The following is a 27,784-nucleotide window of genomic DNA, read 5'->3' on the forward strand; positions in this document are numbered from 1 at the left end:
CTAGAAGGTGTTGTGCAACCAGCACACACATGAACACACACTCACAACACTACTACTGACCTCTTTCATGTCAAATGCCTCTAGATCGCTTCAGCGCCATAGGAGGGAAAATACGAGGCTCAGTCTAACACGTGTATTTGTTTCAGTGCAAACATATTAGAAAGACAGTCCCTTCATTGGCATCTGCCATCAGTTTGTGGAGGGAAATGAGTCGGAGACTTAGTTTGAAGTGCACTTATTCACCTGGCAGAACAAACTTGTTACAAGGACACAGAAGGATGAGTCTAGTCAACTTTCAAATCTGATGCAGTTCTCTGTTATCCACTCGTTTATTCCTTCAACAATGTGCTCCTTTACTGTGTTTAACACTGTGAATGACCTAGAGAAAAGAGACGAGGGACACATACTTCCTGCTCTCAAGAAACTCATGGTTGAGACTTCTTTGATGGTCAAGTGGATAAGAATCCACCTGCCAATGCAGAGAACACAGGTTTAATCCCTGGTCCAGGAAGATCCTAAATGCCTTGGGGCAACTAACCCATGCCCACAACTGCTGAGCCTGTGTTCTAAAGCCTGTGCTCCACAGCTAGAGAAGCCACCGCAACTAGAGAGCAGCCCCTGCTCTCCACAGCTAAAGAAAGCCTGTGCATAGCAACAAAGACCCAGCATACCCAAGTTAAATAAACGAATGAATAAATGAATAAATAATTAGGAAAAAAATGAAGCTCAGGGTTGAGTGGTTTAAGTAGCTAACATTCATTGAATTGGTCTAATCCTCACAACAGTCCTAGGATGTATGTATTACCATTTTCTCCATTTTGAAGATGGTATAATAATTTTTCCAAGGTCACACAGCCAGGGAGTGGCAGAACTGGGATTTGAACTCGGGAAGTCTCACTATAGCATGTATGTTCTCAACCATATGAAACACTAGTAACAGGCAGGATAGACAAGTATGAAAATGCAACGATATGGTATATCATGGAGCATAAGAGATGGATTCTGGAGTATATGGGGAGGTTTTGAATGCTGGTTTTACAACAAATTAACTGCATGACCTCTGTTCATCTTTTCTCTTGTATTTTGGAGATAATCAGAGGATCTACTTCATGGGGTATTATGAGATTGAAATGAGAAAAATGGATGTAAACTGATTAGCAGAGTTTCTGACATGCACAACTCATAATAAATATTAGCTATTACTATTAATAATGATGAAGTTAATATAAGAAGTCTACATGATGACACTTAAGAAGTCATTTCTGCTTGAAATGTCAGGGAAGGTAGTTTGAAACTAGACCCCATGCATGGCCCCCTATCTCATTCTACTACACCATGTTTTGCTTCCTAAGTAATTCTTTAAGGAAAGCCCACATAAAAATTATAATTGTAATTAAAGGGCATGGCAATGTAACTTATACAGAGAAGCAAAATTGTTAATTAGTCATTAGGTATAAGAATAATATCACAGCTATAAAATAAGAAGATGTAAAAATGCTTTTTCAAAACGCAACAATGATGACTAGAAAGTCATATTTACCTAAGTCAATACACATACGTGATCAAAGGAAGCATAGGTTAGATTTGCTTAATAAGAATGTCTCTTATTTGTGAATGACTATTATTTATCCTTAGAACAGATGACTAAGAGAAACTGTAGGATCCTACTTCCTAGAGACAGTCTTGACTGGATGAGTTAAGGATGCCTCGGCAGGGTCAAAATGAATGAGGAAAGCAACTGTTTTCCCTGACCATGGAGCAAAAGTGGTGATGGACTTTCAGCAGAGGGGCCTCAGGGCCCCTATTTCTGCAGCTTAGTACATGATCTCCAGAGAAATAATGTAACTGTAAAATGTGAGAACAAATTCACAGATGGGAAGGTGGAGAGGGAGAAGACTTAAACAGTCGTTTGGTCAACCTAATCTAATTTCAGATGAGGAAACAGGTCTAGAGATATAAGTGGCCTAGAACTATAACCGTTGTTTCATTATTGCTATTTAAGTATTCTCTGAAGCAGATATTAAACTATGGGCCCCTTCCTCAATGATATTTTTGATTCCTCATTCCTTTGAAAAAAGTAGCACTTTGGAAAACACAAAAGTTTAGAATACTTGAAAAGTTTTACAAGGAATCAGTGTCCACTACAATTTTGTTAAATGAATGGCGGATTTCTTCAGCTAGAGAGAGAATATATTTCTATCTGATTTACCTTTACACTATAAACCTGCCTGTGATTCAGAATTTTTTAGAATAATTTTCACATCTGTTATTTCATATCATCCTTAGAGCATCCCAAGGAACAACTAGCACACTATCATTTTTACTCAACAAGTGAGAAAACTAAAGTCAAATAAAGTTAAGCAAGGGATCCACATTTGGGAAAATAAAAGCTGGAAGCCAGATATAAAAGAAACCTGCAGTGTTGCTTTACAAAATTACATTCCTGCTTCTTTTCTTCTCTCTCCTTAATTTTATATTGTAATGTATCAAAAATGTTGTCTCATCTAATTTACAAGCTTCCCTTGGGGTTACATGATGTGCAAGGATATTTGAATTAAAATTCTTCTTGACTGTTGAATCAGAGGGAAATAATTTGACATGCTTCGTGCATAAGTACTTGATGTCTAGAGATACTCTTTCAATCCAATTTAGGTGACTTTTTTGTTGTATTTTTCTTTCAGTTTTAAACTATTACAGTGTGATTCTGATTTTGTCACTTTTCCTTTTCTTATTTAAATGTTTCTGATGGAAATAATGAGTAACAATCTGCAATAGGGATAGAGAAGAGTTTATCTGAACCAAACCGTGGACTACAGCCTGGGAGACACAGATCCAAGAAGTACTTAAATTGTGTTTTGCCAGGCTGCAAAATGGGAGATGCTTATAAAGACAAGAACCACAATATTACATAAGTTGTTTTCAAAAATTATAGTTGGAGCTGGCAAGAAGTAAGGGTGCCTGTTAAGCTAGTGTTGGTTGGGGTCTGAAATGTTACATGGGGAGAACTTGAGACTATAGTGTTGCAGCTGGCCACTGCTGGCAGATATTGTTTTGAGAATAGCAAGGTGATGTCCTTAAGTATGATAGACTTCAGAAAATTCAGGTTCTCAATGATATGAGAATGTATGTAAAACCACATCCACAGTAGCCAACCAGATCCATTTCGGTTGTATGAACCTCAGTTATTCCATTTAAATTTTTAAATGTATTCTTTTCTTTAATGGTTAAAGTAGATATACAATGTATGTTTGATAGGCCACAAGGTAGGCTGTTCTAATTAGCATCATGTATAAACCAAATCATGTATAAGCCAGAATGACTTCCCCATACCTCAATATGTGAAAATTTCTTCCATCAACATGTTATACCAAAACTTCTTAAAGTTTATTTAATTTAGGAAGGTGATTTCAAAAGATTTGAAGTTTTCCTCTACTTTCTCTAGTTTGTTAGAGAGGAAGTGGTTTATAAAATAAATACAAAGTCAAATAACAGCTCATCCAAAAAATATTCTTTGCAGAATCTTCCCAAAATGTCACACTGTGAACAACAAAAGATGATAATGGAATATACAGACACTCATATTTATGGCATTACATGAGAGAGGGATTTCTTTTTTCTTTGAGCTGGTGACATTTTTCAGGCTACAATTGAATGAATGATTAGGAATAATAATGCCTACTCCTAGGAGGTAAGGTGTTACCTGACTGTGTCTATCCAAGACTACAGTTTATCAGAATCTCAGGAAAAAAAAGTTTTTTGGTTTTTTGCTCTTTTTCTTAAATTTGAATCACTTATTTCTTTCAGATGACCTTGGAGACATTATCCAAGTTATCTACAGAAAAATAGAAATAAATTAGATAGCATTTTATTTACCTTTCAAAAAAGAGATGCTAGTAGGTGTTAACTAGAGTGAGTGTTCTTGAAACTCATGCATCCCTTTTCATCATAGGCAAGTGTTGAATATTTGGGATATGTATAGCCATGCTGTAGGGACTTTCCTGGTGGTCTAGTGGCTAAAACTCTGTGCTCCCAATGCAGGGCACCTGGGTTTGATCCCTGGTCAGGAAACTGGATCCCACATGCCACAGCTCAGAGTTCGCATGATACAACTAAGGTCTACTTTTCCAATAAATAAATATTTTTCCAAAAGCCATGCTATATGTAAAGAACTGTCTCTCATCTTAACTATCTTTCAGTTTGGTGGAGGAGCATAAGCACATAAGTAACTAAAATAAAAAGTATACAATATAAGTGTAAACAGAAGCTGTAAATAAACTTGAAGTTACTTAATATTGATCAGTAAATGGCAGGTGTTATCCTTAATAGCAATCATGAAAGCACAAATGAATGCACAGCTGATTTCCTACTATAGAGAGTGTAGGGAGCATTTCTTCTACCAATACTTCCACCAATTCCAACTGGAGAAATGGGAGAAAAAACTGGAGAAAGGAACTCAAAGTGTTTTTAAACTCTAATGTAGCATGATCTTCACTAGAGCCCTCATTCTTTATTCTCCCCGCAATATACTTATCACTATTTTATAAACAGAGAAACTGAGGATCAGAGAGTTTAAGGCTACACAACAGGAAAGTAGTATATCTGGGTTTTGAACCCAAATTCATTTGCTTCCAAAGCTAACAAACTCTCCTCTACAGTAACTTTCTTCCTATTCTACTATGGACTGAATCCCACCCATAGATAAACAAAATATTCAGCTATAGAAGAGGTCAAAATGAGAATTTTTTAGGTCAAAATACTGAGATCTAAAAATGTGTGGTGAGACACAAGATGGAGTACTGAAATGCTATCAGAGTTAGGATGTGGAGAGTCTTGATACTGGTTAGGGAGTTGCTTGTTAGTATGTAACACTGGAGACATTGATTGTCACATTGAGGGGAGAGAGAATTGTAATGGCATCTAGGGGCTAAGAGGCAAGGTATGTGACTAAATGTCCTACTTTATACAAGACAGTGCCCGCAATATATAGTTATCTCTTCTGAAACGTTCTGAAAAGAGCTGAGGTTGAGAAACCCTGATGTAGGTAATGGGAATCCATTACGGTATTTTAAGATATTTATATATACTTTAAAATGATCATACTGACCCCAAAACTTAGGGAAAATTGGAGTTAGGACTTGAAACCAACAAGGCAGTTCACAGATTACTGTAGATTTACATTACAAATCTCTAAAGAGATAAGTGTTGACCATGAGATAAGAGATAGACTGAGAGATAGTGCACAGGTGAAATTAAAATTGTGATGATCAATTGATTTGTTTCTCTCTCTTTTGGAAGCCTTACTTAACACACAAGGATTAATTACAGATTTTTAGACTGAGTGGATAGACAGATGAGTGTGCCATGAATTTAGAAACGGATGCTCAGTGGAAAAGAAGCCCTGCTATATGCTAATCATTATTTTTTATGAAAAGGTTTAAATAATATCACTTTGGAACATATTTAGTTGGTATAGCAATGAAAAATCACTATCTATGAGTTATCTAGTAGATATTTGGAAATGCAGTGATTTTGAAAGCAATGTCACTTAGAGATGTAGATTCCCACAGCCATCTGGATCAAAATGACATTAGGAGCAGGGGTGAGAAAGAAAATTTCTTATTAGAGTTAAGAAAAAGGTGGAAATGACAGCTGAAGACAGAACTGTACCAGGAACTTCTTCATTTGCTTTGCAGAAAGATGAAGACCAGTGCCAGAGAGACAGGAGGAACTCAGTACTCTATGGCTGAAAAACCAGTGAGTTAGCAAAAGAAACTGAAAATGAGAGAGAAAAGGAGAATGTGACTCTACAGAGTACTGTCAAGATGGTAGGCACATTCAGCATTGCTCAATTTTTAATGCTACAAAGAAGCTGGTAGTGGACTTGAAGACTGAGATATCCTTTCAGATTGGGATGCTCAGTTATGGATACTAAGAGATCATGAGCAGTTTTAACCGTATTATAGCAGCTGAAGCTGAATGGTCATGAGCTGAGACGTAAATCATAGGATGAAGAGAGAAAATTTTTGAGTTGAAGAGAAGGAGGGAGATAGAAAGATGTGAACACCAAAGAAATGTTTTCTTAGTAAGAATATACCTAGTTCTCTCCTACCCATACATAGATAACTGAGTATATATTCAGAGTGAATAAAACTAAAAACTTCAAAGATTTGTAATTAAGAAACTACAGCATCAGCTTAGAAAAAAGCACCTCCTACAATTTGAGTTGTGTGTTCATTTCTTTGGGCCTCTAATCAAATCAGAATCTGTCATATATAAAGATGATGGAGATGTCTAGCTGGCCCAGTTGTTTCCCAGACTGGTCTGGGAGTCGGGACAAGTTCAAAAGCTAGTGACAAACATGGATTTTCCTGCCCCCACTGTAAAGGAGGATTTGTGTATTTAGGTGGGGCCTGAAGAATTGCATGTTTCAAAACCTTTCCAGGTGATTCTAGTGAAGATATTCCTTAAAACAAATTTTGAGAATTCTGTCCCACAGTCCTCATTTCAGAGGTCAGACTAAGCCAAATTCAAGGTCAGACAGCTAAGGAAAGAAAGGGCTGGAGCTGGAATTCAGCTGCCCTGACTTGAACACCAAAGCTCCTTCATTAGACAACCCGACTCTCCTGCAGTGGACATACTGGGGATCTGGTGTCTTCTGATGCATTGGTGTGTGTCATCAGGATCTAATTCATTGCCTTCAGGGTTATGAGTGCCAATCTGTAAATATATGCTCAAATTTGTCTCTTCAGTGTATCAGTCACCAGGATTATGACATAAGATCAATGAGACCTCAGGCACCTCAGTCTCATCCTCAGTGCCTTTCTGGTGTGTTTTATTTTTAAACTAGAATTATTTTTAAAATTAAGATTTATTATTATTTTTTTATGTGGACCATTGTTAAAGTTTTTACCGAATTCATTACAATATTGCTTCTGTTTTACATTTTGGTTTTTTGACCTCCAGGCATGTATAATCTTAGCTCTCTGACCAGGGATTGAACCCACAAGCCCTGCAGTAGAAGGTGAAGTCTTAACCATTGGATCACCAGGGAAGTCCCGGTGTGTTTGGCAAATGGCTTTTTTCTTTCCTGGATAACAGCTTTTCTCTCCAGGAACCAGGTGTTATGTGGAGAAAGGCTATGTCTAACCTCCAGGTTCTTGCTACTGACAGAAAAACTGAGAGATTCCTTTTCAAGGTCAAATTGCTCAACTTATTGTCTGTTTTACCCTCTAGGAGAGTATGTTGTTATGACAACTCATTTCCACCTGAAGAGAAAGATTGGATATTTTGTTATTCAAACATACCTGCCGTGCATAATGACAGTTATTCTCTCCCAAGTCTCATTCTGGCTCAACAGAGAGTCTGTGCCAGCGAGGACGGTCTTTGGTAAGCGCCAGTCAAGACATATGCAAGGGCCACTAAGTTGTTTCATACCTGTGACATTGCAGATAGAATGAAAAAAAATAATTATACACTAAGTTTGGAGTTAGCACAACAGAAAGGGTCAAGGTATTACCATTTTCATTATGACATGATTGTAAAAAATTCTTTTTTAAAATAGCAAGCTGTTTTAGTGCATGTTAATTGATGGGATTAATGAACACTTGATTTGCTGTTTGAAAAGAAATGTAATGAAGCAGGTATAATGTGCTTCGTGATAGATTAAAATGTACACATAGGAACACTTATACCTAAACCATACATTTAGAATACATAATCAAGTGTCAGTATATCTTTTGAGAATATGAGAAAATATCAGCAGAACTACTTCCTTAATATATGAAAGCAGGGATTCTTTATATAGAAATAACTTAGTGATGACCATTATACGAGTACAGGAATATCTTATTTTTACTAATGTGTGCACTTCTGAAGAGTTACAAATATTTTTTTCTATGAAAATATTCTAAATGCCTTAGATACTTTCAGTTGTCAATCTAATGGAAAATTATTTAAAGGGTAATAACTTTTTACTAATAGGAAAACTCATGCCTAATTCATTGATTTCAGTTCAGTTCAGTTCAGTTGCTCAGTCGTGTCCGACTATGTGACCCCATGAATTGCAGCACGCCAGGCCTCCCTGTCCATCACCAACTCCCGGAGTTCACTCAAACTCACATCCATCGAGTCGGTGATGCCATCCAGCCATCTCATCCTCTGTGGTCCCCATCTCCTCCTGCCCCCAATCCCTCCCAGCATCAGAGTCTTTTCCAATGAGTCAACTTTTCACATGAGGTGGCCAAAGTACTAGAGTTTCAGCTGTAGCATCAGTCCTTCCAAAGAATACCCAGGACTGATCTCCTTTAGAATGGACTGGTTGGATCTCCTTGGAGTCCAAGGGACTCTCAAGAGTCTTCTCCAACACCACAGTTCAAAAGCATCAATTCTTCATTGATTTAGAACTGTGTATTTCATATAAAGAGCTCCTGCCTGTATTATAGTACACTGTCTTAAGTATACTTTTAAGAATAATAAACACAAGATTTCATTAACAAAAACTTAATGACTCATTCACTTATTTAGTCATTGACTTGTCTTTTGAAATCTACTATGAGGGCCTACTGTGTTCTAATGTAGCTGTCACCATAACATTACCCACTCCTCTCATGAATTTGGGAGTTTAAAATTTGAATAGCAATAAAATCTTGCAGAATACTTATTGAGTGTTTTTATATCATGCTCTGTTCTATGATATAACTCTCTATTCTCTTATTTAACACTAGAAAAATTCTCTGTAATATTACACCTATGTTTTAGACAAGAAAGCTAAGGAACAAGATGTTAAGTACTGGGTTGGCCAAAACGGTCATAAAGCCTGAATGAATTTTTTGGCCAATCCAATAACTTGCCCAAGGTCAGAAACTATGAGGTGAAGGAATCTGGAATAAGATCCAGCCTCTTAGCTTTAAAGGCTGTGTTCTTAATGATGATGAGGTACCACTCCCCATGTACTACCTGTTCCATGACAAGGCTAAGAATGGGGTTGTTTTAGGCAGCGTAATTCATTTGGAAATAACCATCACATATTCAATTGGTGACAGTTACAATTATCAAAGTTCATTCCAGAAATATCAAGGTTCATTCAAACATATAATAGGCACATGCTATGTTTATAACCCTTTACTACAAAACAAAAGGCTTCAGATGCTTACAGTCTAAACTGAGGATTTTTCTTGTGCAAAGACCCTTATGGCATCATGGCTTTATCCCAGGAAAAAAGTAAGACGCTTCTACCAGGGCCCAGAAAAGAATCTGGACAAGTTGCTTCTGGGATGGAAACCACCAAATCTTTGCTGTGACATCAGTCTAAGAGCCCAGCTAAATCAAGACCCAAAATGATTCCAGCCACCAGGCAGAAGATTAGTTAATTTAAAACTCTTTTTTTCCCTTATCACAATTTGTAAATATTAACTAGTGTTTAAGCCACTTATTTGGAGAAGGCAATGGCACCCCACTCCAGTACTTTTGCCTAGAAAATCCCATGGACGGAGGAGCCTGGTAGGCTGCAGTCCATGGGGTCGCTAGAGTTGGACACGACTGAGTGACTTCACTTTCACTTTTCACTTGCATGCATTGGAGAAGGAAATGGCAACCCACTCCAGTGTTCTTGCCTGGAGAATCCCAGGGACAGGGGAGCCTGGTGGGCTGCCATCTATGGAGTCGCACAGAGTAGGACATGACTGAAGCGACTTAGCAGCAGCAGCAGCAGCAAGCCACTTATTAGAACTGAAGATTGAACTCTTGTCAGATGCTCACTTTTATATATATATATATATATATATGTAGTTTGAGCCCTTTATTCACTTGAATGTTTTAATTAGAACCAATGAGATATTTCCTTTATATTTTACATTTATTTTTATAGAATGAGCCCAGCACTATAGTAAAAATGGTTTTTTTAAAGGCTCACTTTCCACCCCCTCTGTCCCCAGCAAATCTACTCTTCCTTTTTGGATATCCTATAAAGCACTTTGGAATGTTTTGTAAATCAAAAATCTTCCTCTTAATAGTTTCAACAGTCTGCTCACCTAGCCAACTCATGCCCCTTTGGTGAACATAACTACATATTTGTAAATACAACCGTGGCAAGTATTTCTGTGAATCAAGTTATATATTTCTAATGTTTTAAGCTCAATAAAATCACAAATGCAATTTTCCAAGACTTTTAGCCTTTTAAAATTTATTTAATACATATGTCTTTATTCTTTTTAGTTTGTACTCAGCATATTCCTCTGAGCTGTAGGGGATGACTGAGAGGGTCATAGGTATTTAAAGAAAAAAATATCAAAAGGAAAAAATAAACAAAAGTTATACCTTGCAACAGTTTATTAAATGGCATCCAGAATGCAACAAAGCTGAAACCATTTTATGTCTTAAAACATCATCTTCTGACCTTCCCTGCTCTTTCTTATTTGAAGACAGTGTGGTCATGTGATTTTGATTCCAGATACACCCACGTTTTGGGTTCAATCTTGTCTTTTAAGTGTTGGTTACTTATAAAATGAGAGTATAATTAAAATAAAACAGTGCCATTTAAAAGATTAGGTGAGAAAAATAAAATAAAATTTGTATTTTGTCACCCTCAGTACTTGGAACTTAATAGATGCTCAACACATTTTAACTTTTTTCCCTTTCTCTATAGCTGGAATTGTAAGATGACAACACACATACATACACACACACAGAGCATGCCTCTCTTTATGCTATTCTTAATTGTTTTTAATTTATGGATACATTTTGTTTAAGAACTTCTATTCCCAAATTACTTTTAGCAGTTGACTGTCCACATAAACCAAAAAAAAAAAAAAAAAAATGGAATTCACTTTAGCAGGGATTTATCCAAAAGGAGTGAAGCTGTCAATAATAAGTTATTAACTTTGCCCTTAGTAAGTATCAGGCTCAATACTTTATTACATTATTTTATTAAATACTCACAATAGCCCTCTGAGTTAGACTTATTCAAATTAAATTACAAGGGAATAATTACAAAAAAACTCCAGAAGTTCAGACTTGTGAGACAGACTTCCCAAGGTCACTCAGCAATTACAGAGCTGGGGCTTGAAACTGGGTTGCTCTGTTCCCCAAATACTGACATTTAATTACTTTGCTCTTTGCTCAAGTTAATATGTAAATTTGGGCGCTTTTTCCCAGCTAATATGTAATATGGATAATGCCCCAAAATGTCCTGCAACACCTCCAAAGCTCATAGTAAGTCTATTCCCTACAACTGTGACCATGTATCAGAAATATGACATACTGAAAATCTCAGTGTTCTTAATCCTATCACTTCCTAATAAAGCTGCAAAGATAAATTACCTTGAAATTCATGGAAAACTGGGAATATTGGATGCTTTAAACTGCCTTGGAAAAATTAGCTGCCTACCAGCTGCATGACCCTACTGATTCTCTAAAATTAATCAAAAGAGGAATCATAGGTATGAGTTTTAGACAGATGGGATGACAATATCTTCTGTGGCAATAATTGACTTATCTATAAAATGCTTTCACATATTATTATATTTATTCCTCTAACCCTATGAATGTGTAAAAATTTTCCTTTCTTGGAATTTCAACAATGATATACACCGACCAAGGGAATGAAGTGTAAGTCACCACATTTACAGTTATGGAAACTGAGGTCCTTAGGAGCTAACTCACTTGTTCAAAGCTATAGAGTTAATAAATAGTGAGGGACTAGCTACTGGAAGAGGTTAAGATTTTTTCCACACCATGCAGTCTAAGTTATTGGGTTCCTGTGATTTTTTTTTCCATAAATTTTCAAATGGCTTAAAAGGAGACTTACAGTATTCTAACTCATAGATTGCATCATATATAGTAGGTTGAAAATATTAACTTGTTAAATGGATATTATTGAATGTCATCCTTCAAAACAAACTCCTATAATTGGGCTCAGTGGTAAAAGAATCTGCCTGCAGTGCAGGAGATGCAGGAGACATGGGTTCGATCCCTGGGTTGGGAAGATCCCCAGGAAGAGGGCATGACAACCCACTCCAGCATGCTTGCCTGAAAAATCTAATAGAGGAGTCTGGTGGGCTACAGTTCACAGGGTCACAAAGAGTCAGACAGGACTGAAGCGACTGAGCACACAAGCAAACTGAAAACAACTGACTTGAAAATGGCTTTGAATAGAGGTGATTTTAATCAGTTGGGATAGATTCATAGATTAGGGAAGATATATAGCAGCATTAGCAGAAAGAGTAAGACTTTGAACATTTGAATCAGATGAATGTATGCAAATTTGGTTTTGCCATTTCTGAGCTATGTGACCTCAAGCAAGTCACCTGAGACTTATTTCAGTAATTTCTTCAAAAGAGCAGCTATTTCAAGAATCAGGAAAAATAGTATAAAAGACAAAGCATTAATAACATAACAAAACATTATCCGAAGATAATTTAGTTATCTGTTGATGATCAATTATCAAAAAGTTATTGGTTTTATGGTTTATATATTCAAGGATTGTTCAGTCACTCAGTAGTGGCTGACCCTTTGCGACCTCATGGACTGCAGCATGCCAGGCTTCCCTGTCCTTCACTATCTCTGTAGAATATTAAACAGAGCTGAGGATTCAGTGATTACTTATGGATCCTGGACAGTGACAATCTCTGCTTTCTTTTTCCTAGAGTTGGGGACAGTGAAGGAATATTATTTCCTTTCCTCACCAGGGCACTGTGTTCAAGATGCCTATTTAAGGGAGTTCACGATCTTATTAATGGCTTCTCAGTAGCAGAGCAGTTTATCCCTCCAAGAACTGCCCTTCAGTACTGCCATACTATGAACTACAAACTACATTGGGATTAAATTAAAACTCACCCATCCCAAACCAAACGGGATGAACTTGAAAACATACTCTGTGTGTGTTTCATTTTATACAAGTAGGGTGACTTCAGTGATGAAAGTTTATAGTATGAACCTAAAAATTAACTTTCTTTCTTTGCAGGAGTCACAACTGTGCTCACCATGACAACTTTGAGTATCAGTGCCAGAAATTCCCTCCCTAAGGTGGCTTATGCAACTGCTATGGATTGGTTTATTGCAGTGTGCTATGCCTTTGTATTCTCAGCTCTGATCGAGTTTGCCACAGTAAACTATTTCACCAAGAGAGGTTATGCATGGGATGGGAAAAGTGTGGTTCCAGAAAAGGTAAATGCTTTAATATCTCCTGTGATATTGCACCATTATGTCTTTTTAAACCTGTAAGATGTAATGTGTGAGCTTGGGGGAATGGCTGAAGGATGCAGAGAGAGGGTAAAGAAGATTGTTTTTTTCTTATGTCATAAATGATTAAGTGCTGTGAGAATTTCCTCACTGCTAAGGAAGGAGGTTGTTTCTGTGGATAGGTGTGCAGAGTCAAGGGAAGGAAATAAAGGAGAAACACAAAGGTAAACATTTCTATTCAAGTATGGTTTCCTATGGTCCCCATTAATGTGAGAACAGTTTTAACAAACTTGATATTGGGAGCAATTATGCCATTATAATTTTTGTGACTTGAAAATCATAGTTTTTTGGGTGTTTGGTCCTAATAACTTTGGTCCTAAATGTTATTACTTTAATGACTCAACTGAATTGAGCTTACAAAATGCATTATCTCTAATTTTCACTAAAGTAAAGGTCAGGAAACATATTTTCTTTTTCCAAAAGAGAGGTTTGCTTTAAGAATCACAACACAGAATTCACAAAATTTCTTCATTGTAGAAAATTAGCAAGTCAAGAATATCACTGTTCTTCTGTTAGAACATATTTTGGAGTGACTTTTAAAGCATGGTTGGGGAGGATATTTCTGATTCTGGGGTTTTAAATAAAAATATGTCAAAAGGCAAGAAAGTCTTGGGATGGTGGAAAGAAAGGCAAAGTCAGAGTCCCAGAGGTTCTAAGGCATCTAGAAGTAACCTAGGAGGAATTTCTCTACAGCAAATGAAGAGTACTAGTGTCCTGAATCAGTCTCTAAAAATAGTTATGTTGTCAAATATACTTGAAAAATACTGAATACTCTCACAGAGTCACAGTATATTAGAGAGTCTAAGAGGGTCTACAGTAAAGAAATTCATTTAATGATGTTTTTCCCACAGCTCCGTGAATATATTAGAAAAGAGGATCCTTTGTAGAAACATCTACCACATTTAATAGAATCTATAGTGTTACTGATTCTAAGATGTACCACTAATTTATGTGTACATAAGAAAGAACATATGCTGCCAAGTAAAAACTCTTTGAGATTTACCATTCAGCCACAGGTGGATCTATTGAATACTCAACTCAAAGCAAAGGAAGTTCTGTGTGGGGTATGCTATACCAACCAAAATGGACCAGACCCAGGTCCTAAAAATTCACCTTGCCTTGACACATCCTCAACTTAGTATAAAAAGCATATCTGAATTTCCAAACCAAGAATCTTGTCTCAGGATCAGTAGAGAGGAAACAAGACAAAAGAAACTGCACTTACCAGATGGAGAGAGAGGTGAGAGAGTGGAAACAGAGTTTTTGTCCAATACTTACTTTAGCCATTGATAGCCTCCATTTGTCCTAGAACAGAAGGACAACCCCAAAGGAAAGCAGTGAACCTGAAGATGTGTGATCATAAGACACTACAAATTGTGAGACATCGCCCAAAATCATAGCTGTGGACATTTTTAAAATCCACATCTTAGAATTAGTGGTACACTCTACCAAAGTTCTTCAGAACTAATGATACACAAACATTAGTGATATGCAACTGAAAAATGAAATGCAAACATTGGGAAAAGTTGTTTTTCTATCCTAATCCTTTCTTTGCATGCTGCAAGAAGCCAGTGTCTTTCTGATTGTAGCTTGTCAGTTGCAATTGTTAATGAATTGTTAGATGAATTGAACTTGATCTGGAAAGCATAGAATTTGGATTGAGGTGTTGGTGATCTCATATTTGAGTTTAGATTTCTTTCTGACTGTGTACTAGTCTTTAAGTGTTGTCTCAAATAAAATATTTCAATCTCTATCAATCTACAGTTCACATTATTCAGTGTACATATATAGATATAGGTATAGTCATATGTACATAGGCATCTACATATACATAAATAATACATTTATGCCCATATCTGGCATCTTATTAAGAAAGAGGATATTTTCTAAAATGTATTTTTGTCTCTGTAAAAATCTTCCACAGGGCTTTGCCAGTTTGATTTGCTTAAAACAGGGAATGTGAACACAATGTAATCCAGATCTCACTCTGACATTCAGAGAGGATACATTTTTTTTTTCTGTAATTAGATAAAGTGTTTTCAGGAGAGTTAAAGTTTTGATGTCTGACATGGTATACTTGAAAATAAAAAGGAAATTCCAATAGGGCATCACATTTTCAAGTGAATATATAGTGGCCTTCTTAAGATCCACCCTCGTACGGTTAACTGCTAAATTAAATACTAACTTCTTAAAGAATATGCAACTATATCAGACCACATAGCTCTGAACAATGACCTACTTTATTTTTGAGAAGTGTCTATATGACAGAAACTAAGAAAAGCTGCAGTTATCAATTACCACACAGATAACATTAGTGAGCAGGTAACACTGAGCAAAAATCGAATCCAGGATATCCTGAATGACCCTGCTTTGTCATTTGTGCACTGGAAGCCTGAGGAGAAGGAGCAAAAAATAATTGGCTCATAAATTTTTTATCACTGCAAAACAAACTGCCCCAAAACTTAGTGACCTAAAACAGTAACCAAGCATTTGAGGCTAGGAAAAACCTGAGGTTATTTCTATTAGTCGAACATGGGCTCACTGACGTAGTTCCCGCACCAGGGCAAGAAAATCTACAATGGCCTTTCTCCCATGTATGGGGCCTCATGCTGGCTGGATCTCTCACTGAACATAGTCTCTGGTCCCTCAGTGTCTAATCCATGCTTCATGTTTCTGTGGCATGTTTCCAGAGGGTAAAGAGTGAGGTTGCAAAGCTTCCTGAGGATAGGATCTTAAGCTGGCACAGCATCACTCTGCCAGAGTCAAACGTCTAGATGTAATAAGTGGGGAAATAGACCCCATTTTTTGATTGGAAAGCCTGGAAAATATTTGTCTGCATTTTTCCCTAGCCTTATTGAAAGATATTTGACACATAGCATTGTGTAAGTTTAAGGTGTACAATGCAATTAATTAGATATATTATATATCATGAATTGGTTACCACCATAGTATTAGCTACTATCTCTAACTGGTCACAAAGTCCTTTCTCTGGTGAAAACATTTAAGATTTAGTCTCAGCAATATTAAAGTATATGATACAGTATTGTTATCTAGAGTCATCATGGTTTAGTAGACATTAGGTGCTGTCCAAAATGTCCATAAGACATTTGGTCCATGGAAACCAACCCCAAATATTCATTGGGAGGACGGATGCTGAAGCTCCAATACTTTGACCACCTTATGTGAAGAGATGCCTCATTGGAAAAAGACTCTGATGTTGGAAAAGATTGGAGGCAGGAGGAGAAGGGGGTGACAGAGGGTGAGATGGTTGGATGGCATCAGTAACTCAATGGACATGAGTTTGAGCAAACTCTAGGAGATAGTGAACAACAGGGAAGCATGGCATGCTGTAGTTCATGGGGTCACAAAGAGTTGGACACAATTTAGCAATTGAACAATAACAAAGGACTTTGATATGTGGTCCTGTCCAAAACCATTTGTCATGGATCCAGTATGCTCAAAGACATTTTGGATAGGACCAAATTGCAAGGACCATTGACGTAAAGCAAATGTCTCACAGACCAACTGTCTTATGGACATTTTGGACCAAATGTCCCACCAGGTCACTTGTCAATTTTACAATTAGACCTTTGTGTCTGCGTTTTAAATTTATTCCCAAAATGCTGTCATAAATTCCATTCTTTAGATGTTAAATAAAGCACTTGTTTGAGTTCTAAAGTAAAGGTCACTTTGCTCAAGAACTTATAAACTTGCTTACCACAATTTACTAAACAAAATACTTTAACTCTTTCCTTTACAGCCAAAGAAAGTGAAGGACCCTCTTATTAAGAAAAACAACACTTATGCTCCAACAGCAACCAGCTACACACCTAATCTGGCCAGGGGTGACCCCGGCTTAGCCACCATTGCTAAAAGTGCAACCATAGAACCAAAAGAAGTCAAGCCGGAAACAAAACCACCAGAACCGAAGAAAACCTTTAACAGTGTCAGCAAAATTGACCGACTGTCAAGAATAGCCTTCCCTCTGTTATTCGGAATCTTTAACTTGGTCTATTGGGCAACATATTTAAACAGAGAGCCTCAGCTAAAAGCCCCCACCCCCCATCAATAGGTCCTGTCAACCATATTCTGTTGCTCAGTCCTCTGCACTGGGAATTGCTTTCTGTTCTCAACGTGGTAATTCCCATCTGCTTTATTGCCTCTGTCTTAGAGAATTTGAAGGTTTCCTTATTTCCATAATTCATATAAGAACAACAGACCCCTGTCTGGCCGTCCGGAGCAGATCAGAGCATACAGCTGAGAGACGGGATTCTGAGAGAGGGAGCCAGAGAGCAAAATCATGACAGAAGGAGACAGAAGGGAAGAGAGAGAAAAGGAGGGGGAAGTAGATCCAAAGATAGGAGGAAAAGTAGAAGAAAAATCCAACTTAACTCCAGGTCATTTGTAGATATATATTTCCAAATATTCTAGAAAAAAAAAGATACTGTATATGTCAAAAATATTTTTATGTGAAGGTGTTTAAAAGAATATAATGTTTAATGAAGAAACATTTAAAAAAATCTATGTCTTTATTGCACAGATGATGATGTGTTTCTCACATTTCTGTTTTGTATTTTAAACCTATGTATAGCTTTAACAGTTTGTTTCCAAAGCTCAAGATCCCCATTCTTTCTCTTTTAAGAAATACCTAGGGCATTATTTTGTTGTTAAATGCTATTTTAAAATTTATGGAAATTGCATAGGCAAAGGTGCAGTGTCTCACAGTAAGAGCACATTTAATCCAATGGAGACAAATGCTTTAAATAGGCTGCTTTACTGTCATCTGAGCTCTTACCAGTAGACTCAATGAGGAATCATTCTAACAGATATATACACTCAATAAAACTAAAAAAAAAAATTAATAATAAATTTAGATAGAACAGTTTTAAAATATTTATTTTCCACCCTCTCTATATCCAGATAACACATGCATCCAGTAATCACTTGATTTTCATTCTGAAGATGTTTTTAGAGGGGCAAAAATATTTTGCAAGCTCTAGAATTGTTGAATGTATTATTTTATATAACAGTACATTAAAAGCTTTAGATTGAAATTTATGACTAATAAACAAATATAGAATATATAAATTATATATGTAAATATGTAGCATGAGATTGTACATTTTTTTACTTTTTTAAAAGTTGTGTTCTTAAAATATTGTGTAGGACTCACCGCTCTTAGCTGTTAGAATGTTGTTAAATGCTATGGAAATACTTTTACAGCCTGCATTTAAGACCAGAACAGTCTGAAGGAATCAGATGGAATTTACAATATGTGGGTATAAAATCTACTTATGTAGGGAAAGCTTGTAATTCAAACTGTTGTCCCATGTACAGTAGTGAATCAGTTGTTATCCACTCAAGTCATCCCACTTTTCCCTATTTTAGGCTCTTATAATATAAAAAGAAAATGGAAAAGCATTAGTGGGAGCTAGAAAATCAACTGTATATTACTGCTATCTTTGCTGATACCAACTATTTCAATAAGTGTTGTACCATATGTAGCATTAAATATAAAAATACATGAAAGAATGTACAGGAACTAGCTTTTATTGAGTAATATGACATTTCATTTATACTGTAGCAATATATTTGTAGGCATACTACGTAAGGGCTTTAATGACAAGAGGTCCATTCATACTCCCTATGAAAATTCTAGTCTCTTTCATTACTTCCCAGATATTTTAGAGATAAATATTTATGAAGAAGGTATTTTTGAAGTCTCCTTTTGTCTGACAGAATTTCAGAGATATTTAAAATTAGCATCCAGAATCCACAGGTCATGGGCTAACCACATTTAGAATACTATGGCATAAACCTGTCGTCATAATTACCAAATAAGACAGTTGGGATCCATACCCAAGTTTTGAGCAATGTTTGTCTCAAAAAGCTGTTATCCAGTGATGCAGGAAAATACAGTTTGTGTTTTCCTAAACAAACTCTGGTATTTTTAAATGTGCTTTATTGTTTGATTTGGTCCTGCCTAAATTCAATGAGCTAGGCCAATAAAGGCTGAACCAAGGAGATTTCATTCTTTGGTATCATGTGTAGATATCATGTATAGAAAATAAATTAAAATATGGCTCTAATTTCTGTGTTGCTGTTAATCTTGGTTTTTCTTTTTTTTCTTTTTGGTGTTAATCTAAGTGTTTATTAAGAGTATTTTATCTTCCAGACTCCTCATGGCTAACATTTGGTCTGTATTTTGCTCATTAGATGTGTATATTTCTTCTTAGTCTGCTTTATGCTATGCAATGACTGCATTTCTATCGTTTTTTAGTTTGTTAGTATGTATGGACAGTATTCTATTGTATAAATTGATTGCACAACTTATCAAAGACAAATGATTCTATGTAGCTTTTCTACAGTGCTTTGCTAAACCATGTAACACTAGTTAAGTCTTCCTTGAAAATAAAGATACACTCTTATAGAGGACAGTTCCTGTTAACTCCCAGGAAAAAATTTTAAAAGATGACACTGAATGTTTATGGCACCTTAGTGCAGTGAAGTGGCAATAAAACCTAACATGAATCAAGGTTGTTTATGGCAGATGCATGTATTGCTTTACAGAGTTTAGCAAAAGCTCTTAATTTTATGTCATACTGTATTCTATTATAATAATAAAGTTAACACTATTCAATAACAAAATGGAATGCTTGACTCTCTCTCTTTTCTTATTATCAGTACCATTACCCTGTTTTAAAGCATTTTCAAGTAGGAGCACCTAAAAGTGCCAAGTGCTAACATGAATCTAGGCTACTCCAAAGACTTTTGAAGAGATGTCAATGGTATGATCCTAAACTATGATTTTAAATGAATCACTTTCAGAAAGAGAAATTCTTGAAAACCTAATATCTGTTGTCACCAGTAGCACCAAGACTCAAAATTTATAAAACACAAATAGAAAAGAATCAACATACTGAATCAATAGTAGTTTGTTCATATCTATTGTTAATACAGTAGATTTGTCTTCTGACCTGCTCCTGGGAGACTGGTTTAATAGTTTTAGGGAAGAATCTGAGCATTATAATTTTAAAAGCTCCTCCAGAGCTATTATGTCCCTTAACATTTCTATAAGCAAAAAGTTAAAGTACAAAATACAATCACTTGAATAACAATGGAGAAATCATTTCAACAATAGGCATAAAACTGCACCTGGTCCCTACAGACAAGATCATGTGAGGCAAAATCTTTCTGTATCTTTTTTTATATTTCTACAAATGGAACATATATCTTCTTAAAAAATGATTCAGGACTTAGCAAAATTAATACTTTAAAATCGTTCAACGAAATGACTTATTCAAGCCAAATAAAGTTGCCCATGTAAACTAGGTGAACAATCACATTCACTGATTTCTTAGCTCTCATAAAAATGAATGTAGTGAATGATGATTATTTTGGCTATCAAACTACATCCATGTCAAGGCTCACCATAATAATTATCTAAGGAATCAAAATAAGAATGGACTTGGCATTAGGACTGACCATCTGTTTGAATTTAATTATACCTGTTCATTAAGACCTTCTGTTTGAGTTTTCTAATATCCATCCCACTCTTGTGACCAACAAGAACAGTCAGCTGATGTGATCACATTACAGCCATGATTTATTCAAATAAATTAACTCTGAATGTTAATTTAACTAAAATTCTACTAACATTTGCTGAGTCTTAACACTTAGCAGTGTTAAGTGTTAAGTACTGTGCTAGTTGATATGGATGTAGAGATAAATATCTCAAATGTTCTTTATCCTAAAGGAAATAAAAGCTATGATAGGGGAAGAAAACAAAGAATCAGGCAAAAATAATAATAAAAATATTATAAGAAAAGTAAAGGATGCCATAAAACACGTAACAAGGGTATCTTGCCACTCTTCATAAGGTTAGCTCATTGAATCTATAGGAACTAATAATGTCTAAGATGAAACTGGAAATACAAGAGGAATTGAAGAGGCCCTGCCCTACAAGACAGTGGCCTTGGGACTTAATACCAACCTATGAGTGGTTAACCATTTAACCACTGACTAACAGTTGGGACATCCTAGAATCCCTCAGTTACTATGGCGGGTACTGAGATTGCAGAGATGAAGATAACAGTATGCTCTTGGAAAACTCATCATTTAATAGAGAAGCCAAGTGAACTGCAAGTTATAACACTAAAAATGATGTACAATTACCAAAAAATGGGCCAGGTAGAGGAAGTTTTTACTTGGGAAGTGGTATGAGGAAGGTCTTCAGATGCAAGTGTTAGCTGAGCTAGGTTTTGAAAGATAATTCAACACTAATCAGGCACTTTAGTCTTGGGGAGGCTGCCTGTGATAAGGGACATATTTCTTATTCAATGATAACACATTAAAACCTAGTCCCAAAGCTTACTGCCAGGGAACTAACATGTATGTGTAAAGTAGAACATCACATTAAGGGAAGCACTGGGAACCACGGAAAACAGCACACGTACAGTTTCTTTAGCCTCAGCTCTAGCTATTCAGTGCCTTGTGGGGAAAGGAGCTTCATATTGTTACATATTCCAATGTACCAACAACAAAAAGCCAAACACTTGATTTTGAATTTCCTTTTAATTCTGATTCTGAAACTACCGCTTGTCACACGTCAATGTGTCAGCCAGTTGAATTTGTAATTCACCTGAATAGTGAGCTCTTTTTTTCAGAGTATCTGTACAAATCCACACGTTCATTTGGTAATCATTACTTAAGCAGCTATACTATGTTTGGTGTTAAGATTATTTCACAGAGAAATGGAAGGTTTTTCATTTCATTTTTTCTTCTCTGTATTAGTTGTTGTTGTTCAGTCACTAAGTTGTGTCCGACTCTTTGTGACTCATGGACTGCAGCAAGCCAGGATTCCCTATCCTTCACTATCTCCCAGAGCTTGCTCAAACTCATTTCCATTGAGTCGGTGATGCCACCCAACCATTTCATCCTCTGTCACTCCCTTCTCCTCCTGCCTTCAATCTCTCCCAGCATCAGGGTCTTTGCATCAGTGAGCTGGCTCTCTGCACCAGGGGGCCAAAGTATTGGGGCCTCAGCTCCAGCATCAGTCCTTCCAATGAATATTCAAGGTTGATTTCCTTTGGGATTGACTAGTTTGATCTCCTACCTGTCCAAGGGACTCTCAAGAGTTAGTTAGCAAATGTTAAAACTCTATGTGAAAGAATGCTGATGTACTGCATTTTCAAAGCCATATTATTTTTCAATAAAACATTTATAGTTTAAAAAGAGGTCAAAGTTTCCATGGGATTGTAAAATATAAAGATTCTTTTTGTTCTGATTGATAATTTATCTGCCTTTCTCTATAACATGTAGTATGTTTATATTATAGAAAAGATGATGTCCTAATTAATAGTCCATCAAAATATAACTTATACATATTACCTTCTTTGATCTTACCATAGGCTAGTTATAAAAGAAGAAATTCATATAAGTCAATTGATTTGTTTAAAATACTGTGTAAGTGATTTTGTCACATTAAAAAAGTAATTTGAACTTAATTATAAAGATAATTTTCAAAACTCATCTTTAAAAAACTCACATTGGATCTCCTTGTAAATCTAGTAAATCTCCTTGTAAAACTAGTAGTCTATGTTTTATTTGAAAAGTTAATGTATAAAGAAAAACAACATGAAAAAAAATTTGCCTTTCAGGTCAAAGGAAAAGTCATCTGAAAAAAGTTAGAGGTGATGAGTGTGGTCAGCACAGACTCTTTGTCATCCATTGTAACAGAAAAGGCATGGCCACTGGAGTCAGGTATCCCACTGTAAATACTGACCTGACCCACTGAACAGTTCCTTCTTAGCTTCATTTATGAAGAAAACAGGAATAATAGTAGTCAATGTGGACATTTCTAGAGTGGCACAGTAAGGATCTGAGCAGTTCCACTCCTTAAAATCAATAGGAAAACTTGACAAATTTTCTGAAGCAATAACTGCAAGATTCTAGAAATCAATAACAAAGTAAGGAGTATTTATTAAAAAAAAAAAAACTACTAAAGCTTTTGTAAGAAAGTTTATATGTAATGTTTCAAAATTTGCAATTGTGCTCATGGCCTCTTTAGATCCATTTTCACAATAATGTTACCAGTGAAGGACAACCTGTGTATCTAAGCATTGTCACCACTGGGGCGGGGGTGGGGTGAGGGTCTTACGTAAATTGGAGCAAAGTATGCAAAAGTTTTATACCCATGAAATTAGTACTAATCTGTAGGCAAATGAATAGGAAGGCCAATACTGAGGGTAACCAGAAGTTATTATTAATATTAATAATCCTTATTAAAGCAAACAAATGACTGGCAGAAGAGCCAGAAAAGAAAATTTAACAAGGGAAAAAGACCATTTATAATGGGTTGATTTCAAATCAGTATAAAAATGTGTTAAAAGATGAAAAAAGTGGTGTTCAAATAATAAAGAAAATTATTATAACAATGATGCATTAAATACAGAATCTCAGACTTCCTTTGTGGTGTAGTGTATAAAAATCCACCTGCCAAGGCAGAGGACCTGGGTTTGATCCCTGGTCTGGGAAGATCTCATGTGCCACAGGGCAACTAAGCTGGTTTGCCACAACCACTGAGCCCACACATCTTAGAGCCTGTGCTCTGCAACAAGAGAAGCCACCACAATGAGAAGCCTTGAAGAAAAATAGTCCCTGCTTGCCATAGCTAGAGAAAGCCCAAGCACATCAGAAAGACCCAGTGCAACCAAGATAAATACATTTTTTAAAAAAATTCTATTAAATACAGAATCTCAGCAGAGATAGATATCATTAGAAAAGTAAATCTAAAGGAAAAATCTGGATTTAGAAATAAGAATGATTGAAGTGATTAAGTTTTACTAGAGGAGCTCAAAATCAGACTTGAGATTTCATTTACCCACATATATGTTTATGGATTCATTGGTCTTATTTCAGAAACTAAAGTAACAATACTTGCGAGTAGGAAAGGAGGGAAGACTGGAGATATACACAGTAACTGTAGCATTACTAGGGAAAGGCTATACATTTTACTGACAATGATAAGGAATTCAAAGTTTCATTAAAATAAATCTTGGAGATTTTCCCTCATTCAGTATAAAACCAGTAACTATAATAAATTTCCAACATAAAAGGAAGAGTGAGTACAAGTTCAATGAAAAAACAAAATTCAATGAACCTGTTAAATCAGAGTGTTTTGCATTTATGTAAAACTCAAATATTTTGGAAAGTTAAATTGTTTTGTCCTTTAAAGAGGGAACTCAATTTCAGACATCATAAATGAGACTATACTCTCCCCCTACATTATAGCACAGCAATTTGTAGGTCAAGCAGAAACATTCATTCCTGCTGTTTGTAGCTGTCTTTATTTTGGCCACCAGCTCTAGTTTTCCAACTGATAGAAGAGCAGGGAAAACTCTGTGGATATTATAATTATTATAAATTTGTATCATCTTGAAAGATGAAGTATAGTTTCTGCTCAGAATGGTCTAGTTTTAGAGCCTGGCATGTAATAACAAAAACACTGCCTAGACATTTATAACACTGATACCTACAAAACTACATTGTTGAATATAATTTGGATTTCTGGCATCACAATTATCTCACTGTGAGGGGTGCATTAGGGTTTCTTACTCAAAATATAGTTGAGTACTCATTAGGATCTGGTACTCAAAATATTGTTGAGTATTTCTCTTTAACAAAGATATTCAATTATTAAAAGGTAAGTATTTAAAATTGCTTTTGTTAATATTGGTAAGTCTCTGCTCCTCATAAACCCCATTTCTGCACAGACCACCACTGGGAGTTGATATATTAACAATGTGGAAACTGAATTCACATATCTGTATGTCAGTCGTCCACATAAATTCAGCTTTATTTTCTCATGGCCACCACAAAAATAGAAAGAAACAGAAATATCAAAACTATTTTTAAGTTCAAGGCCAAAGTAGTATTCTAAAGAAGTATTCATAAGAACATATGTGGTTCAAAAACTTTTTCTTAAGTAAAGAATGATTCAAAGGTAAGACTAATATGCTATGTGGCCCCGCAAAAAGGGATTTTTCTCCCCAACAAATTTTGGTTGGTGTGCCCCTATAAAGTTAAATCTTGATATTCAGTCACATCTGTGTGTTCTGTGGATCCTAAAGAAAACTTTCCACAGGAAAATAAATTAATTTATAGCTCCCAATAATGTATTGCTGACAGATAAATTGAAGATATGGAACATATACACAATGGAATATTACTCAGTCATTAAAAGGAACAAAACTGAGTCATTTGTAGTGATGTGGATGAACCTAGAGTCTGTCATACATAATGAAGTTAAGCCAGAAAGAGAAAAACAAATATTGTATATCAACGAGTATATATGGAATCTAGAAAAATGGTACTGATGAACCTTTCTGCAGGGCAAGGATAAAGAAACAGATGTAGAGAATGAACTTACAGACACCAGGGAGTGAGGAGAAGGAGAAGGCGGGCCGAAGTGAAAGAGTCTCACTGACATATACACACTCAGTTCATTTCATCTCTCAGTCGTGTCTGACTCTTTGCAACCCCATGAATTGCAGCACGCCAGGCCTCCCTGTCCATCACCAACTGCCGGAGTTCACTCAAACTCATATCCATTGAGTCAATGATGCCATCCAGCCATCTCATCTTCTGTCGTCCCCTTCTCCTCCTGCCCCCAATCCCTCCCAGCATCAGGGTCCTTTCCAATGAGTCAACTCTTTGCATGAGCTGGCCAAAGTACTGGAGTTTCAGCTTTAGCATCAGTCCTTCCAATGAACACCCAGGACTGATCTCCTTTAGGATGGACTGGTTGGATCTCCTTGGTCCAAGGGACTGTCAAGAGTCTTTTCCAATACCACGTTCAAAAGCATCAATTCTTCGGTGCTCAGCTTTCTTCATACACTACCATGTGTAAAATAGCTAGCTAGTGAGAAGCCACTGCATAGCACAGTGAGCTCAGTTCAGTGTTCTGTGATGACCTAGAGGGGTGGGATGGGGGAGGTGGGAGGGAGACTTAAGAGGGAGGGTATTATGTATTCATATAGCTGATTCACATTGTTGTACAGCAGAAACTAACACAATATGTAAAGCAATTATACTCTGATTAAAAAATTAAAAATTACTATACTGCTGTCATCAGAGAAGGCAATGGCACCCCACTCCAGTACTCTTGCCTGGAAAATCCCATGGACGGAGGAGCCTGGTAGGCTGCAGTCCATGGGGTCGCGAAGAGTCGGACATGACTGAGCGACTTCACTTTCACTTTTCACTTTCATGCATTGAGAAGGAAATGGCAACCCACTCCAGTGTTCTTGCCTGGAGAATCCCAAGGACGGGGGAGCCTGGTGGGCTGCCATCTATGGGGTCGCACAGAGTCGGACATGACTGAAGCGACTCAGCAGCAGCAGCAGCGGCAGCAGCTTACCGCTGTCATAGTGAGAGGAATTACACTATATCATTTTCATATATTATTTTATTTAATTCTCATATCTCTGTGATGTTGTGATGAAAATCCCATTTTACAGATGAGAAAAGTGAGGTTTTAAAACATTAATGAACTAACCCACTGCTGTGCAGCTATAATATGCCAAACCAGGATTCAAAACAGGATTGAAACTAGGTCACTTTTTATGAACTTAAAAGGACCTAAAGGTTATATAAATTAATTATTTTACTTTATAAATAATACATAATAAAAGTCATAATGGATAAACTCTCTGCTAAAGGTAGATTCAAGATTATAGTGCACATTTTTTAATGCCACCTTAGAAAACAAAACAAAACAAGCCTATTTTCCAGTTTGAAAAACCCAAGATTATTGCATCTAACTATGAAATCTAATTTTCCTGGAACAATAATTTAACCAGTGTCTTCTGCTTAGGTATGTTTTACCATGTGAATTTTATTCATTTCCTATTGGTTGTCTAATATTGGGAGATGGATGTAAGTGGTGAGAAGGGCAATGGATATATGGAAAACTGTAGATACAGATTCAATTTGTTATAAACTTAGTCTTTCTTAGAAAAACTGCCAACAGTGAATTAGGAAGGGCCAGTTGTGGAAGTGAAATCAAGATGATGGACTAGAAAACCCTGAGCTCACCTTGCCCCACAAACATATCAAAACTACAATCACATAGGGAGCCACATTCTCTGAGAACTAAAACAGCTCTTCTACAACCAAAGTTATAAAGAAAGAGCCACAGAGAGCCTGGTAGGAGGAAAGAAGCAATCTAGTCTAGACCCACATCCTTGCTGGGTGACCCAGAAGAGAAGGAGCATATCACAGGTTAAGGAATCCTGCCTAAGAGGTAAGGAGGTCAAGTTCCATATCGGGTGCCCCAGGCTTGGGGTCTGGCACTGAGAAGATGAGATGGTTGGTTTGAAAACCAGTGGGGCTTACCAGAGGGTTGTAGGAAATCAAGACTCAGCTTCATTCATTGATATTATCTTTCCCAACTGCATAGGCACTTGGAGGCCCCTGGACTATAAAACTCCACATCTCAATGGAAACTGAGCTGTTAGACTTTCTCATGCACTGCCCTCTTCAATTA

At 36.4% G+C, this 27,784-nt stretch overlaps 1 protein-coding gene across 1 annotated transcript in view; it reads left to right on the top strand.

Annotated features, from left to right (window-relative positions):
* The window catches only part of GABRA1 (gamma-aminobutyric acid type A receptor subunit alpha1), a 56,160-nt gene extending 38,135 nt beyond the window's left edge, over nucleotides 1-18,025 (top strand). Inside the window, exons 8-10 of the mRNA XM_014476314.2 lie at nucleotides 7,234-7,386; nucleotides 12,959-13,161; nucleotides 16,997-18,025. Of these exons, the coding sequence (XP_014331800.1) occupies nucleotides 7,234-7,386; nucleotides 12,959-13,161; nucleotides 16,997-17,308 (668 nt within the window). The 3' untranslated portion in view covers nucleotides 17,309-18,025. The remainder of the gene's footprint in view (nucleotides 1-7,233; nucleotides 7,387-12,958; nucleotides 13,162-16,996) is intronic.
* Nucleotides 18,026-27,784: the final 9,759 nt, after the last annotated feature.

Source organism: Bos mutus, chromosome 7 (assembly GCF_027580195.1).
Source record: "Bos mutus isolate GX-2022 chromosome 7, NWIPB_WYAK_1.1, whole genome shotgun sequence".
NCBI classification, from domain to species: Eukaryota; Metazoa; Chordata; class Mammalia; order Artiodactyla; family Bovidae; genus Bos; species Bos mutus.